The sequence below is a fragment of the Chiloscyllium punctatum genome, chromosome 10 (assembly GCF_047496795.1).
Source record: "Chiloscyllium punctatum isolate Juve2018m chromosome 10, sChiPun1.3, whole genome shotgun sequence".
NCBI classification, from domain to species: domain Eukaryota; kingdom Metazoa; phylum Chordata; class Chondrichthyes; order Orectolobiformes; family Hemiscylliidae; genus Chiloscyllium; species Chiloscyllium punctatum.
Genome location: NC_092748.1, coordinates 13,458,295 through 13,476,332, shown reverse-complemented (window position 1 = coordinate 13,476,332; position 18,038 = coordinate 13,458,295). Strand labels below are relative to the sequence as shown.

Genomic DNA, 18,038 nt, shown 5'->3' with positions numbered 1-18,038 from the left:
ATTTGCCTTGCGCACACGCATACACACAGACAGCGTAAAATAGGTTATGGATAGTGGAGATAAACTGGACAGTCAGTTCAGTATTCTCTGTTCCCAGGTTCTGTTGTTGACTCGATCCTTATAACTTCTGCTGGTCAACATCACTTCAATGGTCTTTCTCTTGTCTTTCCACTGGTCACTCAGAGACCCAAGGTGCCTGGCTCCCTTAGAAAAGTCTCCGACTTGCCAGTTAAAAGTTAAAGCTAACTTGCAGGAAAGATCAACTGACCCTCTTCAAGTTTACAGTGAGTTTTGACTGCAGAGAACAGACAGACTGCTCTCAAGCTGGAGAAGAACCTCTCTCTCTCTCTCTCTGAGTAACTTGTTCCCAGTTCCAAGCTGTTCAGTTAATTGAGAACTGTTGGAAGGTAGAAACATCTCGATCATTGATAAGTGGTCATACACCAATCCATTTCTTGTTGCTATCAGAGGCTGCATTTGTGTACCCCCTTTGCTCCAAATTGTCCCTAACTCAAATTTCCATTACTGTTTGCTAAAATAGATACTTACAATACTTGGAATGGGTGCCAGGTTGGTATCTTTCAAAAGACACAGGCAATTGTTTTAAAATAGATCTTATTCAATTAAGTTCACAACATTTCCATTAAAAAAAAATGTTAAAAGCCATGGTCCTTACACTGGTGATAATGGGATTAAATAGTCTAAGAATTAATTCTAGGGTGAAAATGGTGCAGCATTGGTAGACATGTACGTGTATATATTTAAATGTTAATTACATGATCCCATCTTTCAGTCATCTTTGTTTAGAATCAGATTGTCCATCTTTTAACAATTTCTTCCTGTCTTTAAGGAGAGGGAGCTTAGAATGTGGAACTGATTATTTGGTAGACAAGTGGAAATTAATAGCCCAATTGCATTTAAGAGGAATCTAGAGTAAACGTTGTTAGATGAGTAATCTAAATCTGAGACATACATGAACACAGCATGCAAGTTAAAATCCCATCACTGCCTCTGTAGAATAAATCTGTCATAAAATACCTCATTCATAACAACAATGATAGCACTGAATAGGTGTTAAATTCCTATCTGGTCCTTCAGAGGTAGTAAACACATTTTTAAAAAACAGGCAATTTTACTCTTTTATGGTGCTTTAAACTTTACTTATCCAATTCCCTACCTGGCGATCTTTTTTCTTTATTCTCTGGGTACAGGAAATGTTTGGAGAGAGGAGGACTGATAAAGAGCTCCTGCTCGAAACGTCGATTTTCCTGCTCATCGGATGCTGCCTGACCTGCTGTGCTTTTCCAGCACCACTCTGATCTAACAAACGTTTGGAGGGAGCCCGCTCTAGTTCCTTCCCCTGTGGTGTGAACACGTGCTTGCACTAAAGCAAAGGGGAAGAGAAAGAGGGAAAGGGGCATGGGGGGGTGGGGGTGGGTAAAAAAGCGAGGGTGAGGGAGAGAGTGAGAATATAGAGAAGGAGGGAGGGGGAGGAGAGGGAAAGCAGGAGGGGGGAGAAAGGTGAGCCCCAGAATACAGTCTGTATGGAAACGAAATACATGCAATATCCAATCCTTTCCTGGGCTACAGGTGACCAAGAGGGTCAACTCTCAACAGAAATGACTTCCCACTTATCCTCCTGACAGTCCCACAATGCTTTCAGAATTTGTGTCACCTGCACATTACTTCCCTCAAGTGCCCTACACCCACAAGTCTCGCTCACTGATATAGATGAAGAAAAGCATATTGCCTTAACTACGACACCTAGAGGCCCTCACTGGAATGTCACAGCAACACAATACAAGGCTCTTGGGCTGCAGTGATACCTCTCCATCTTTACCCATGGGTTCAAATCCTACCTACTCCACAGGTGTGGCATAACATCTCTCAACAAGTTGATTTCTTTTGTAAGAATCAAGCCCGGAGATCTGGAAAACACAGCCAAAACCGCAGCGTGGAGAAACGTGAATTATCATTCATTATGGGAAAACAAAATGGGCATGAAATTGCAGCGATTTGTCCCTGTGTTTACACTGAGCAGAGGTAAGGGACGGTGGAGGGGAAATACAGGGAGAGTTGGACTAGTGGCTGATTCACAGGTTTAAAAGCTTTCCTCTATGTGTGTGTGTGTGTGTGTCAGGAGCCTGACGTATGAGGCAAGGTGAGCTCAAAAAGGTGTCAATGAGCCGGCAGTGCCTGTGGAATCGCGCACACAGTGGCACAAGGCAGAGAACAGCGCTCTCTCTATATCTGATCAGCCAGAGCCAGCCTTGGGCAGAGCCGCACCACAGCTCACAGACTGAAGGCAAGTTTCTATACTGCACGGGATAGGAAGGCCAGAGCGGGCTCTCTCCAAAACTTCCCAATACCCAGAGATTTAAAAAAAAAATCACCAGGTCGGGAATTGGATAAAATAAAGTGTAAAGTACCATGCTTTTAAAGATGTGTTTACTGACTAGGGTATTGCATGCAGTTCGTTTCCGTTCAGACTGTATTCTAGGGCTCACCTTTCTTCCCCCTCCTGCTTCCCCTCTCCTCCCTCCTTCCCTGACCCATCATTATCACCTTCTCCTCCGTCCTCCTCCCCATTCTCCTCCTTCTCCTCCGTCCTCCTCCCCCCCTCCACCAACTTCCTGCTCCCAAGACTCTCCTTCCCCCGCTTTCTTCTCTTTTTTTCTCACTCTCTCCCTTGCTTTTTTTACCCCCTCGATGCCCCTTTCCCTCTTCCCCTTTCCATCTTTCCCCCTCTCTCCTTAACCCTTTCCTCTGTCCATCACTCCCTTTTTTTCTTTTCCCTCCATCCTCTCTTTTTTACTCCTTCTCTCCATCCTTGCCTTCTTCTCTCTCCCTTCCTCTGATAATTGGACCTCCCACCTCTCCAGTTCCCTCCTTCCTCCCCCTTCCTCCCTCTCCCTCATATCTCTCTTTACTCCTCTTTTGCCCCCAATTTATTTCCCCTCGCCTTCTTCCTCTGAGTGTTCTCCAGCGTTCTGCCGTTTGCATATGTTTGGTCTGGTGGTCAATCTTAGGTATGTTTTGTCCGTCTGATGTGGGTGCTAAGTACCGTCACTTTATCGAACTGCCAGCTAGTTAACCAGAAAGGAAAACACTAAATATTGTTTTACACTTAGTGACATGGGAAGCAATCTTAAATGGTCCACAAGACAATTGGTTAGGAAAAGCAACTGGCATTTGTAAATCTTTAATCTTTAATGTCGAGATTGTGAAGTGAGGGATTTGCTTGTAAATGTGTACAATTGGAAAAGTCATGTCGTTAATTTAGGTGCAGACACTAAATGTGAAGCTTGCAACTGAAAGTTGTGATTTGAAAACAAATTATGACAGATTATCTGATCCGATGTGGTCCCAAGTGTATAGGGATTGAAATGAACTGCGATTTGTTAATTGCCATTTGTAGTGAGGCCATTACCAATAGCGGAGTATAAAAGCTGATGATTAATACTGTGTTCATTACAGGAAAGGAGAAATGTTCTCTGTGCTTTAGAGTTACTGTAAATACAGTGAGCCACTTGATGTTAGTCTTTGTCCTCTGCAGCTACTGTAAACACAGTGGGAGCACTTAGTGTGGTCCCAGTGAAATGAGTCCTCCCTGATTTTTGGGGAGCTGGAATGATGATCCCTGACCTGCCCAGGCCTGTGGAGGTGCTGTCAGGTAACTTACAAAAGTTGCTGCTGCCTCCCCATCTCCCTGAGTGTGACGTAGGGGCAAGAAGTCTGTCTCTCTTGAAGCTAGTTTGTATAGAGTTATAGCAGGCTGCTGCTGAATACAATTGTTGCAGTTGTGAACGAGGAAGGGGTCGGACACTAGGAATGGGAGGGGATTGGAGGTTCATAGATATTGCACTGGATTTCTCAGTGGACCTGCCTCCATTTTGGCGAGGGGGCAGAGGGGGTGCAAGGTTCACCCTCCTTGGCGATTGGAGGTAGGTGGCCAGTCCCAGTATCTGAGGACCCAGTCACAGTGTCACAAGAAGTTTAAGAATGTCATGTTGGTGGCCAAGGTCAGCCTCAGAAAGGGAAACCATTTTGTCTCTTCATTATTCAGTATTCTCTGTTATTCAGTACAAAGTTGACTGACTTTGTGCTTCAACTCCACTTTCTCATGTTCCCCCAACTCCCATATGCCTGGATTCCCCAAGACATCAGAAGCTTGGATATCTTCAACAGTGGAGCATCTATGATACTCTGGAGAGAGAATTCTAAACATGCATAACCTTTTTAAGTGAAGAAATTTCTCTTCATCTGAGTTGTAATGATCAACCCAGTATTTTCTGTTTGTGCCCTTATGTTTGAGAATCCTCAGGCAGGAAAACAATTCATCATTGTCCACTGTCAAGCCCCTCAAAAGCATTTACATTGAAACAAAGTCACTCATAAACTGAGAGTATATTCTGTACTGGTCCTAACAACATGGCAGATGTTATAACCCACTGAGGTAGTGTGTTGGAGATCATGTCATGCCATTCTCTGGAGTCACCTCAAATATGAAAAGATTTTACTAAGCTGTCCTGACTGATGAAGTTGAGTCAAAAGCAAACTCCCATCAGGTTTATGCACATGACAGGGAGAAAGTGAGGACTGCAGATGCTGGAGATCAGAGTTGAGAGTGTGGTGCTGGAAAAGCACAGCAGGTCAGGCAGCATCCGAGGAGCAGGGGAATTGAGGTTTTGGGCATAAGCCCCTCATCAGGAATGAGGCTTGTGGGCTAAGGGGGCTGACAGATAAATGGGATGGGGATGGGGTTGGGGTCAAGGGGAAGATAGCTGGGAATGCGGTAGGTAGGTGAAGGTGAGGTAGAAGGTGATTGGTCGGAGAGGAGGGTGGAGCAGATAGAAGGGAAAGGTGATGGACAGGTCAGGAGGGCGGTGCTGAGTTGGAGCCTTGGCACTGGGATAATGTGGGGGGAGGGGAAATGAGGAAACTGGTGAAATCCACATTGATCCCGTGTGGTTGGAGGGTCCCAAAGCGGAATATGAGGCATTCTTCCTCCAGGCGCCGGGTGCTAAGGGTTTGGCGATGGAGGAGGCCCAGGATCTGCATGTCCTTAGTGGAGTGGGAGGTCCCAAAGGCCTTGTCTCCTTCAGCCTTATCTTTTGCACTGATGTGCTGGGCTCCTCCATCATTGAGGATGGGGATATTTGTGGAGCCTCCTCCTCCAGTGAGTTATTTAATTGCCCACCACCATTCATGGCTGGATGTGGCAGGAGTGCGGAGCTTAGATCTGATCTGTTGGTTATGGGATTATTTTGCTCTGTCTATCATTTGCTGAGATTGATAAATTCTTAAGCTTCTCGCAAGGAATTAAGGGATACGGGGAGAGAGTGAGTAAGTGGTGTTGAAATGACCATCAGCCGTGATTGAATGGCGAGTGGATGTGATGGGCTGAATGGCCTTACTTCCACTCCTATTTCTTATGGTCTTATGATTATTTAGTTTGACAGGCAAGGAGTCCTGTTTGCAGGCTTCACCAGGTTGACACCTCATTTTCAGGTATGCATTATGCTGCTGCTGGCATGCTCTCCTGCACTCTCCATTCAACCAGTCCCTGGCTTAATGGTAATACTCTAGAGGGGATATGCTGGGCCGTGAGGTTACAGATTGTGCTGAAGTACAATTCTGCTGCTGTTAATAGCCCACAGTGCCTCATGGATTTCCAGTCTCAGTTGCTAAATCTGTTTGAAGTCTGTCCCACTTAGCATGGTGATAGCGCCACGCAAGACGATGGAGGTTATTCTCAGTGTGAAGGCCGGGCCTTGGTTCCACTAGGACAGTGTGGTGGTTGCTCGTACTGACACTGTCACAGACAGGTGCATCTGCGGCTGGCAGATTGCTAAGGATGAGGTGAAGTATATTTTCCCTTCTTGTTGGTTCCCTCACCTCCTGCCACAAATCCAGCCACGCCCTTGAGGACCCGACCAGCTCGATCAGAAGTGCAAGTGCCTCATTGCAATGTCTCCTTGGTTTAAAGCAGGATCTTGCTTTGTTGGTGCACAGTCCAAAAATAGGACATGGTGAAAAGATGTGGTTTTTACACTGACGTTTCATTGATCTGCTACTTGACAAACTTGTTTTCTGAACATTTCTCTGCTCACACCCTTAATAGATTCGAGTGCTAGGTGTGTCCTAACTAGCAGTGCATTGGTTTTCAGAATTGGAGGGGTGGGGAGACTTTGAAAATAATATTCATGAAGCAAAGTAATATTCGATGGTAGGCCATGTTCCCAGTACGAAGCGAGGTGTAATGTTACTTTGGGGGTAACTGGAGGGTTGATCTCAAGTGACAACAATCCGTAGGCAGGAAATGTTGAATAATTTACTCCTTTCCCTTTGAATAAACTCTTTGTGTGCATCTTTCTTTTACAGAACAAGTAAGATGGGTCCCACGAGTGTAAGGAGGCCGGTGTGGAACCACAGCTTAATAGCTGCACTGTTTCTCATGGGATTGCTTTTCCCATGTACATGCTCTTGCCACGGACAGATCGACCCCCTAACTCTGGGTCGGGCAAACCCTCAGTGTTGGGAATCGTCCTCCGCCCTCCTCCTTGAGATGAGGAAACCCCGGATAGCGGACAGTGTCAGCGGCTTCTGGGATTTCATGATTTACCTGAAGTCGTCGGACGAGTCGAAGCACGCTGCTCTCTTCTGGGTCCTGGCCCAGCTCTTCTGGGACATCTACGTGGACTGTATGGTGTCGCGCACCCATGGACTGGGGCGGAGGCGGTTCACCGACGACGAGAAGGAACTGACTGCTCTCCACACTCAGATCTCAGGCAGTAGGTCTCCCAGCCACCTCTCGCTGTTTCAGTCATCCATCAGCCCCCTCATTCCATTTACCCCCCCCACCTCACGCTCTCCGCTCCTCCTGACTATTTTCCCGGACAGTCATTCACCCGCGTGGGCCCCCGCAGCAACAACAGCTTGCATTTGCATGGCACCTTCTCACGTGCTAAAGCCTCCCAGGGCCCTTTCACAGAAGCTTCACCCGCAAAAGGAACATTGTGTACAGGCAGCCAAGAATGGGCCTGAGAAATACATTTCAGGGACACTAGAGAGATACAGATGTTTAGAGAGAAAATTCCAGGGTTGGTGACATCATGGCTCGGTATCAAGTTTTGTTTGGTACTTTGGGACATTTTACTAACTTAGAAGGTACTACATAAATTTGTGGGCACGAGTGGAATTTGCAAGTGGCCCTGATTTGCCGCCAAAGGTCAAATGTACGTGGAATTTATTATTCAAACCAAATTGGGTTACAAACAAGTGGCGAAACAAGCATTTAATGCTTGGGCAGCAGTCACATTGTGAGACTTGAACAAAGTTGCTCTGCTTTTTTTTTTGGCATTATCAACAGCCTTTTGATCTCATTAGAGAAATATTTTTCTAATCACACATACTGCCCTGGATAATTCCATAGTTAAAAGCCGTCGCGAAAAGAACAGCCAGAAGGGTTGGGGTGAGTTTAATCATCTCGCTGGGATGTCTGCACAAGAGCTCAGAGCACGATCATTGCTCAGTTTCCCCACCTCCACCCTAATCCTGGGCCAGCTTCTTGGAAATGGGACCGAAGTGGGTGTTACCGCGGCCCAGAATAGAGGACATTCCCTACAGTATGGAAACAGGCCCTTCGTCCCAACTGACCCTCCAAAGACTAACCCAGCCCTGACCCATTTCCCTCTGACTAGTACACCAAACACCACAGGCAATTTAGCATGGCCAATTCACCTGACCTACAGGTCTTTGGAATGTGGGAGGAAACTGGAGCCCCCTGAATGTAACCCACGCAAGGCACAGGGAGAATGTGCAAGCTCCACAGACAGTTGCCCGAGGCTGGAATTGAACCCGGATCCCTGGCGCTGTGAGGCAGCCGTGCTAACCACTGAGCCGCTGTGCTGCTCCTAGATCAGGTTGTCTCGTTAAATAGCTTCCAAAATCCCGAGAAAACTCCAGCATGTTTCACCACCTTCCCCGGCCTTTCTCCTCTTTTCAGGAAGCATTGACAAAGTTTAGATGATGGCCGCAAATTTTGAACGCTTCAGTCCCCCTGCCAACAAAAATGGAAAAAACGTGGACGGTTAAATCTTTCATCGTTAACCCCTGAAGCTGTCTAGATGTGAGCAAAACGTCCACTGCACTGTTTCAGCCACTGAACAAATTGATGTGCAGTTTATCAGTCAAAACCTTTAATTTTCAAGATGAAAACAAATCCTTGCCCTACATCTATGCGTGTATGTAAGACTAGGTCTACAAGGCACTTTGTAAAACTCTTCCAGTGCTTCTGAGAGTAGATTAGATTTGTCAAATCAGGAGGAACCTGAATTGTTTCAAAAAGAAATCAGCAATATCGAATTTGGGCAATTTTGTGGAGAGTTTTTCCCCATGAGCTCTGGTGAAATTTCTCAAGCTGTGCATCCGATTACATATGCACCACTTCTCTATGGCACACACTCTCGCTATATCCTACTCCCTCGTTGGAAACTTCTGGGGTTCATGCCCAGAAGGAGGCACCATATTTAAGCTCCAGCTGGGCACCAGTGTGCCATGAGCTGCCCGTTACAGTCACGCTATTATGCCCCTAAGATGGCAGTCAGGGGCGGCCTGATTTGCTGACAGGGATCTACTGGTCCTGATGGACGGAGGAGGAACATGGTTTCCCCACAGAACCACCGGAGAGAATGCCGCGCCACCAGACCCTGCCAGCCTAGTCTGAAGTTGCCACTGGGGTCGGTGCGGTGCTCAGAGGAATGCCCGAATGCGCCGACATGTTAACGACCATCCACGCTCCGTGAGGGTAATGCCATTTCTGCTGCCTCGCACTAACTCTGTCAGTGCCCACACCATCCACCCACCATGGTTCCCAACCTACCAGTTGCACCCTGCACCTTCCCTCAATAAAAACGGAAAGAACTGCAGATGCTGGGAATCAGAAACAAAAACGGGGGTTGCTGGAAGGGCTCAGGAAGGCTCTGAGTATCTGTGGAGAGAATTTTTTTCCCGGCCCGGCTACCCTTCCTCAGATCTTCCCTCAATGGCTCTTTATCCACCCTGTTCCCCCAGGTCACTAAGCCTTCCTCTATCTGACTCACTCATTCAAGAGGCCTCATGTTTTCCATCACTTGCAACACAGCTAACAACGGTGGCCAGCCATTCCCATCTCACGGATCCCCTTCCTTTGTCTCACTGTGGGACATAGCAGTTCATAGCAACAGAGCGGAAATGGGTGGTAAGGTCTCTGTCCTCTTGTCCCGTACGAGGGAAGAAGCCTTGAGCTGGTGGGAGAAGACATGGATGGCTTATGAGGGAGCACTCTGTGTCCTGACAACCAGCTCAGTTCCTCTGTAAAACCCCATCATTGCCCTCCCGTTGCCAGCACTGTCATTGTATTCTCGAGGAGGCCAAGCTATTACCCGTATCTCACCATGCTCTCACCTTACGCGGGCACCGATGGCATCCAAACAATCTCCACTCTTGACGGGTCAACTCCGCCAGCTCCGGCGCTGCCTCCTCGATGGGCATTCTTCACGTGTTGGAGTTGGCAGCACACTCTGGTGAGCAGCTCACTGCGAGAGCTCCGTGACAGGCTTGAGGGAGGGACGGTGCCAGTTCGCCAGCACTCGGAGGGCTGACAGAGACCAGGGGCCTTCCCCAGCCCCCAGGGGCAGGAGAGGAACTTGTGGCGTTGGTGATTGAGAACTTGACTCAGATGCACAAAGGTGCAGAGAACCCACGGGAGCGTTTGTTGGAGGATGTCCCCTGATGCCTTCTGCACTGTGTCATCTGGATTCCCTGGCTGCCCAGGGGGAGCCACGTTCGGTGACCCCCGATGGCTGCTGGATATTCGCACTGACCTGCACTCTATCACTCTAACTGTTGGCGCTCAGTACCAATGGTGAGGTGACAAGGGGACATGAGACTTTAACTCTTACTCTGGGTGCCCCTTCCTCACGAGGAGACAGGCTGGTGCCAGGCAGGGATAGACGCAAGTACAGACAAAGCCTGGTGATCTCCCCTCAGGATGTTGCCACCTCCACCCTACCCTTGCAACCCTAAACAACCATGTGGGGGTTAAAGTTGAGGGACAGAATCCAGGTGTGGCTGCAAATTCCACCCCCCCCGCCCACCCAAAACCCCCAAGTGGGCAGGCTCCCTGTAGCTCAGCTGCCAGACCCCAGCACTGCACCTGAAAGAAGAACACCTTCTGAGGGCACTCAGATGGCATTGGGGAACTTCAAGCGAAGTGCACTATCATGTTTTTTTTAAAGATGTTTTGTATCATTAGCAATGTGAGCGGCTGTCACCTTAGCTGGAGCTACAGAGATGAAGGCAGAGAGGCCTTCTTTGGGACTGCCTAATGTTCCAATGCTGTCTGAATGCTAGCTATCCCTGTCGCAGTACCCTGGCCAACACAAAACGTTTGTCAGGATTGAATGAAGAAGCATTAGATGTCCTGAAGACTTGCACCGGTTTGTAACCTTTACTTGCATCAAACTGTGGGAACAGTGGCCAGGAATTGAACTGCTAAGTTGCATTTGCAATTGGGATCAAGTTGGTGGTTGTCGGCCTTCATGGAACTTTTACAGTCAGAGAAATGTCACTTCACGCAACACCGCCATCAGGTGAATGCACAAAGTCCCGTACCATTGCTCCAAGAACAGCTGGAGAATTTCTCCCTATTCCGCTCAAATTCTTACCCAACCTGCTCAAAGCGAACTACCTGGTCATTAGCGGGCAGGCCCAAGGGGCCGAATGGCCATTTCCTAGTCCGATTTCTTCTTATGCTGTTTGTGGGAACTTGCTTTGTGCAAACTGGTTGCTGCATTAGAACAGTGCGCAAACACGTCATGAGCACAGCTTTCACTGTACACTCATTTTGGGACTTGCTGAGGATGTGAAAAATCAGTTTTTAAAAAAGAAGTCTTTTTCTTTCCGTTACTCAGTTCAATCGTGGTGAAGGTGGGGTCACATTTCTTTTGATGTGAAAAGAAAAATAAATTAAGGATGTCTAAGATGATACACAAAATCATCGACTCATTATTTTTCTTGAGTGAAAATGTAATTATCTATCTGACAGTACAGATTGATCTCAGATGAAGTAATTGTTTAAGACATGGGACTGATAACAACAAGAGCTAAAGGTGACTCCGAGTTCGGGTGTAAAATTGAGGAGTGAGCTCCGCGTCAGAATGGGCTTATTGAGATAAAGGATATAAATGTTCGGAATATTTCATTCCCTTTTTGGTGACTGGTGCCAAATTTGAAGACTTTGCAGAGCAATGCAATATCAGCTCCAAGGGCAACGTAGATTTTTATACAGTTTGCCAAAACTGGTGAGAGCCAATTTGCTGCTTGCTTTAGCCTCTGCCCATCATTCATTTCCAATGGAACCAGAAGGCTCCATGTCTGTCACAATCAGCTGTGGAACAGGAGGAATTCAACCCCCTCCCCCCCCCACAAAGGTGGATTTAATTTTATAGACACACGCATACACACCCACACAACTCCTATCCGAGTGCCATTTCTCCTTTCCTTCTCCCTACAACCATCCCTCAAGCCACCTCCTGATCCTACAGTTCTCTCTGCTTCTGCAGTCTCCATAGAGCCCAACTTGTTCCTGGATGTTATTTAAACCCTCATCCAGCAGGCCAGAGATTTTCTGGTCAAGTGCCTCAAGCGTGCTTGTGTGTCCTTGCTGTGTGCAAACTAGCCACCAATTTCCCTCCACAATACTCATTTAAAGGGCAAGTACAGACAAGGTAGGTAGAATGGCCTCTTTCTGCACTAAGGTTGCCATGTTTCAAAACAAGTTTGTTGGCCACGTTAGTTGCTCTGGGACATCCTGAAGTTGTGAAATAATATTTCTGAAGAAAGACAAGTCCTATTTCTTTGGCTCCTTTTCTCCTCCCTAGGCTCAGTTTGCAGTAGCCTGTATGTATTTGTGAAGTCCTTACATTACAGGCAATGAAGAAGTGCAAGGTGCTACAGTGCAGTGAGAGAGATTTCCACCTTCTGCACATTGTTCCTAGCGGTGGGTTAAGTCAAGCAACCAGGGCTCACCTCCAAGTGGTAATGTGATCTGGTTTGAGCCAATCAGCAAACTGACCTTCTACAGGGTGCAAATCTACAACTTGTCCTCTGTGCTCTATGCCTAGATTTTAAACATTTTCTTAGGACAGAGCATGTCTATTGTATTTCCAGAACCTATACCACTGATTCCATAGCTAAATATAACTGAGGGAACTGCCACTATTCACTGCTGCAACATTGACCACAGCCCCCTGTTGAGAATACTGTGGGCCAGGCTTCAGTTGGGTTCCATTCCTTTGCATTCCATTATCTTCAGCTTTCAGGTTGGCAATGGCGCCTCCTGAAGGCTGATGATGGAGTTGCCTTTAATTCCAACCTACTTATACCATATTGTGATTTTAATGTGGCAGCGGGGGTAGGGGGTGGGGGAGTGCATCCATCATCACCACGGTCGGAATAGTCAACTAGCGGGAGAAAAGCTAAGGAAATTGGTCCCTGGATAATTGGGGTGAAGGTATTGAAGAGTTTAAGGTTCTCACGGTGCTGGACAGACCAGTGAAATCATCTCTCTGCCGAACACAGTCTCAGGATAAGAATGATTTGGAGATGCCGGTGTTGGACTGGGGTGTACAAAGTTAAAAAGATCACTCAACACCAGGTTATAGCCCAACGGGTTTAATTGGAAGCACGAGCTTTCAGAGCGCTGCTCTTTCATCAGGTGGTTGTGGAGTTTAAGATCATAAGACACAATTTAGAAGCCAGGAACTGGGTGGCATGTTGGCTCAGTGGTTAACACTGCTGCCTCACAGCGCCAAGGACCCGGTTTGATTCCACCCTCAGGTGACTGGCTGTGTGGAGTTTGCACATTCTCCCGGCATGTGCGTGGGTTTCCTCCGGGTGCTCTGGTTTCCTCCCACAATCCAAAGGTTAGATGGATTGACCATGCTAACTTGCCCCATAGTGTCCAGGGATGTGCAGGTAAGGTGAGTTCGCCATGGGAAATGCAGGATTACAGGGATGGGGTGGATCTGGGTGGGATGCTCCTTGGATGGTCAGTGTGGACTCGATGGGCCGAATGGCCTGTTTCCACACTGTAGATATCCTGTGATTTATGACCGAGCTGAGGTGAAATTGCTCACAGTCGAACTCTCAAGCCTTGAGCCTTGTGTTTGCTCCAACCTTGAGTATATTTAAGGCTGAGACAGACAGATATTTGATCTCTCTCAGGGAATCAAAGGATTGGAGGAGCAGGCGAGACAATGGAGTCAGGGTTAGCCATGATTGTATTGTACAGCAGCACAGCCACACGATCCACTCCTTTCCCAGGTCTTGTGCTTCTCTGAAACCTTTGAAAATGTACCTCAGTCCCCACGCTGTGCCAAGGAGAGAGAAAGAGTGTGTCCCCACCCAGCCCCTGTATAAAAAACCCCGGAGCCTTCCATCTCTCCCCCCATCCCCAATCAAAGTGCAAAACCCTTCACACCCCTCACCTCCCCCTCAACTCCCCTGTATGTCCCCTAAACCTAATTCCCACTGTTTCTTGAGAATGTTCCCATTGCTGTAGCCTCCTCTCATCAATTCCATTGGGCTATCATGAGTAGATGGGCAGCAGGTCCTAACTGAAAGGAGCCAAGCTCTAAGTCTCCGACATTGGGTTCAATCTGCACAACCACAGGAAGTTAACTTCCAACTTTCAAATGCTCACTCTGGCCTCAGGACCCCTTTCCGTGTTCCCACATTTCAGTCAAACCTTCTGCCATCTCTGGCACCATTCCCCAATTAGCATAATACCTCCCCTCCGCCCTGATTGGTCATCCACTCCTGATGAGGCTGGTATCCGAAATGAATCGTGTTCAATGGCTCATTTTAAGAAGGGGCCTGGCTTCCAAATTCATAAAGTGTCTTGTATAGAGAGGGACACGGGTTTGGTAAGATTTCACAAGGCACTCAAGTCCACTCCACCATTCAATTAAACTGTAGTCCGCCTGAATCGGGTCTCCACTCACCTGCCTCAATTCCACATCCCTCGCCCAATGAAAATAAAAATCAATCTTAGATTTTACATTTTTTCAGTTGGACCCCAGCGTTTCATGGGAGAGAGTTCCTTCACGTGACAAGGTGTTACCTGACATCATCCCCTCAGCAGCCTGAGTCTGCCGTTATCCTTCAGACATCGATTTAGTCACCTCCTGGGGTCAGTCTCAGTTTTGATGCGTCGACATACTGCGCTGGAAACCCATCCAACTCCACCCGCTGTCAGTGCCCAGGTGGGTGCCAGTGGTGTTGTGCGCCACACCAAATCGTCGCTGTGCCGACAGGAAGACTGTGCCAAGTGAAAGAGACTGTCGCCAACTCCATGCGGATGGATTCCAGGAGGCTTCACCATACAAACCCCACCCACCTCCACCTCAAGTGCTTCACCCACTGCACTTCCACTCTTGGTCAACCATCATCACTATGTATTGCCCACCCCATTACCAGTCGGAAGGTGAATATGCTTAATGCTTCATTAATTAAACAGCTTTTCTATCCCCATCAGTAACCTTTCTTAGTGTAGCTCTCAACCTTTTCAATTATGCCTTTCTTTTCTTGCAGCAGTTCCTGTGGGACGTTCCTGGGAAGTTGCCGACATTGTTTCAAATCTGCGCAAGATTGTCCGGTGTGAAATGTATCGCTCCCTTTTCCAATCCTGGTGACGATGACAGGATTTCTTTGCTTCCTTTTTAGGGTCCTACGTAGAGGGTGGATGGGTGAGTGATGCCAGGGAGAAGGAGGTTGTCCAAGACTGGGTTGGCATCCAAGTGTACAGAAGCGGCCATGGCATCTTGCAGAACAGGATAGCGAAAAGCATGGGTCTCAAAAGAGCCTCCAGCCCCACATAAACAATCCCGCTTCTCAGTGTCTTCTCTGCACCTTCGGGAAATTCAATAATGAACAAGATGGACGAAACATCCATATTGAATTGTCCCGTCATCCCTCAAAAATTAAATTGTTTTCTTTTCAGTACTTACTCACCGAAAAGCGCTCTATTCATAAAACAAATGTCTTCAACTTGTGATGTGATACTGATTTTAGTTTGGACATAAATAAATTTTACCAATGTTGCATCCAAGTGCTTACTTAATTTACTCAAAAATCTATAAAGGCTACCATCCGAAAGAAAGAGGCTGTTTAAAATTAAAGCTGGCCGCATTTACCTATGGGCACCTTTGGCTGTTCACCAGCATTTATTGCCCATCCCTGGTTGCCCTTGAGAAGGTGGGGGTGAGCTGCCTTCTTGAACCACTGCAGTCCACCTGCTGTGGGTTGACCCACAATGTCATTAGGGAGGGAATTCCAGGACTTTGACCCAGCAACACTGAAGTATCAGCAATATACTTCCAAGTCTTGAAGAACTTACAAGGGGTGGCGTTCCCATATAACTGCTACCCTTGTCCTTCTAGATGGAAATGGTCGTGGGTTTGAAAGATGCTATCATCAGAAGCTTTGGTGAATTTCTGCAGTGCATCTTGTAGATGGTACATATTGCTGCTACTGAGCATTGGTGGTGGATGGAGTGAATGTTTGTGGATGTGGTGGTAATCAAGTAAGCTGCTTTGTGCTGAATGGTACCAAGCTTCTGAAGTATTATTGGAGCTGCACCCTTCCAGACCAGAGGGGAGTATTCCATCACACTCCTGCTTTGTGCCTTGTAGATGGTGGATAGGTTTTGGAGAGTCAGGAGGGGAGTTACTCACTGCAGGATTCCTAACCTCTAACCGGGTGAATGCTGCAAAAGCTTTGGCCTTATCTTTTGCACTGATGTGCTGGGCTCAACTACATCTCTATCTGACTGTCTTCATCAGCACAAACCCAGAGAACTCTCAGGACAAATGAGTTTTAGTCATTCTGAACTTTACAGTGTCCAGTGCAGGATTGTTCGGTGCTGTGCACAAAATGGCTGCTGTATTTTCTACCTCACAACAATAACTGCATTTCAAAATGTACCTCTTTGGCTGCCAGGTTCATTGGGATGGCTCTCAAATCCACCACATCCTCTTCCCTTATCATGCCTGTTCTCACTGACCTGCATTGGCTCTGAGTCCAAAAATGCCTTGATTTTAAAATTCTCACCCTTGCTTTCAAAACCCTCTTTGGAATTGCCCCTCCCTATTTGTAATCTCGTGCAGCCCTAAAATCCTCTGAGCTCGTTGTGATACTTGAACTCTGACCTCTTGCACCTTTGCAATTTTAATTGCTCCAGTATTGGTGGGTGAGCATTCAGGCTGAGGCCTAAGCTCTCTCCTGCTACAATAGACAATAGACAATAGGTGCAGGAGTAGGCCATTCTGCCCTTCGAGCCTGCACCACCATTCAATATGATCATGGCTGATCATCCTTAATCAGTATCCTTATCTCCATAACCCTTGATTCCACTATCCTTGAGAGCTCTATCCAACTCTTTCTTAAATGAATCCAGAGACTGGGCCTCCACTGCCCTCTGGGGAAGAGCATTCCACACAGCCACCACTCTCTGGGTGAAGAAGTTTCTCCTCATCTCTGTCCTAAATGGTCGACCCCGTATTTTTAAGCTGTGTCCTCTGGTTCGGCACTCACCCATCAGTGGAAACGTGTTTCCTGTCTCCAGAGTGTCCAATCCTTTAATAATCTTATATGTCTCAATCAGATCCCCTCTCAGCCTTCTAAACTCAAGGGTTTTCAAGCCCAGTCGCTCCAATCTTTCAGTGTAAGGTAATCCCGCCATTCCTGGAATTGACCTCGTGAACCTACGCTGCACTCCCTCAATAGCCAGAATGTCTTTCCTCAAATTTGGAGACCAGAACTACACACAATACTCCAGGTGTGGTCTCACCAGGGCCCTGTACAGCTGCAGAAGAACCTCTTTGCTTCTATACTCAATCCCTCTTGTTATGAAGGCCAGCATGCTATTAGCCTTCTTCACTACCTGCTGTACCTGCATGCTTACCTTCATTGACTGGTGGACAAGAACACCCAGATCTCTTTGTACTGCCCCTTTACCTAAATTGATTCCATTTAGGTAGTAATCGGCCTTCCTGTTCTTGCCACCAAAGTGGATAACCCTACATTTATCCACATTAAACTGTATCTGCCATGCATCTGTCCACTCACCTAACTTGTCCAGGTCACCCTGTAATCTCCTAACATCCTCCTCACATTTCACCCTGCCACCCAGCTTAGTAACATCAGCAAATTTGCTAATGTTATTACTAATACCATCTTCTATATCATTAACATACATTGTAAAAAGCTGCGGTCCCAGCACTGATCCCTGTGGTACCCCACTGGTCACTGCCTGCCATTCTGAAATGGAGCCGTTTATCACTACTCTTTGTTTCCTGTCAGCCAACTAACTTTCAATCCAAGTTAGTACTTTGCCCCCAATACCATGTACCCTAATTTTGCTCACTAACTTTCTATGTGGGATTTTATCAATAGCTTTCTGAAAGTCCAGGTACACTACATCTACTGGATCTCCCTTGTCCATCTTCAGATTTACATCCTCAAAAAATTCTAGAAGATTAGTCAAGCATGATTTCCCCTTCATAAATCCATGCTGACTTTGACCTATCCTGTTACTACTATCCAGATGTGTCATAATTTCATCCTTTATAATAGACTCCAGCATCTTTCCCACCACTGAGGTCAGACTAACTGGTCTATAATTTCCTGCTTTCTCTCTCCCACCTTTCTTAAAAAGAGGTACAACATTAGCCACCCTCCAATCCGCAGGAACAGATCCTGAATCTATCGAACTCTGGAAAATAATCACCAACGCATCCACGATTTCTGGAGCCACCTCCTTCAGTACCCTGGGATGTAGAACATCAGGCCCTGGGGACTTATCAACCTTCAGACCTAACAGTCTCTCCAACACCAATTCCTGGCAAATATAAATTCCCTTCAGTTCAGGTCCTTCAGCCACTGTTACCTCAGGGAGATTGCTTGTGTCTTCCCCAGTGAACACAGATCTGAAG

General features: G+C 47.1%; 1 protein-coding gene across 1 annotated transcript; it reads left to right on the top strand.

Annotated features, from left to right (window-relative positions):
• The first annotated feature begins 1,956 nt into the window (after window positions 1-1,956).
• LOC140481771 (protein FAM237A-like) lies at window positions 1,957-15,061 on the top strand. The gene is made up of 3 exons (XM_072578303.1): window positions 1,957-2,043; window positions 6,385-6,794; window positions 14,770-15,061. Exons 1-3 carry the CDS (start codon window positions 1,982-1,984, stop codon window positions 14,922-14,924), a joined length of 627 nt encoding a protein of 208 aa, XP_072434404.1. The 5' UTR covers window positions 1,957-1,981; the 3' UTR covers window positions 14,925-15,061.
• Window positions 15,062-18,038: the final 2,977 nt, after the last annotated feature.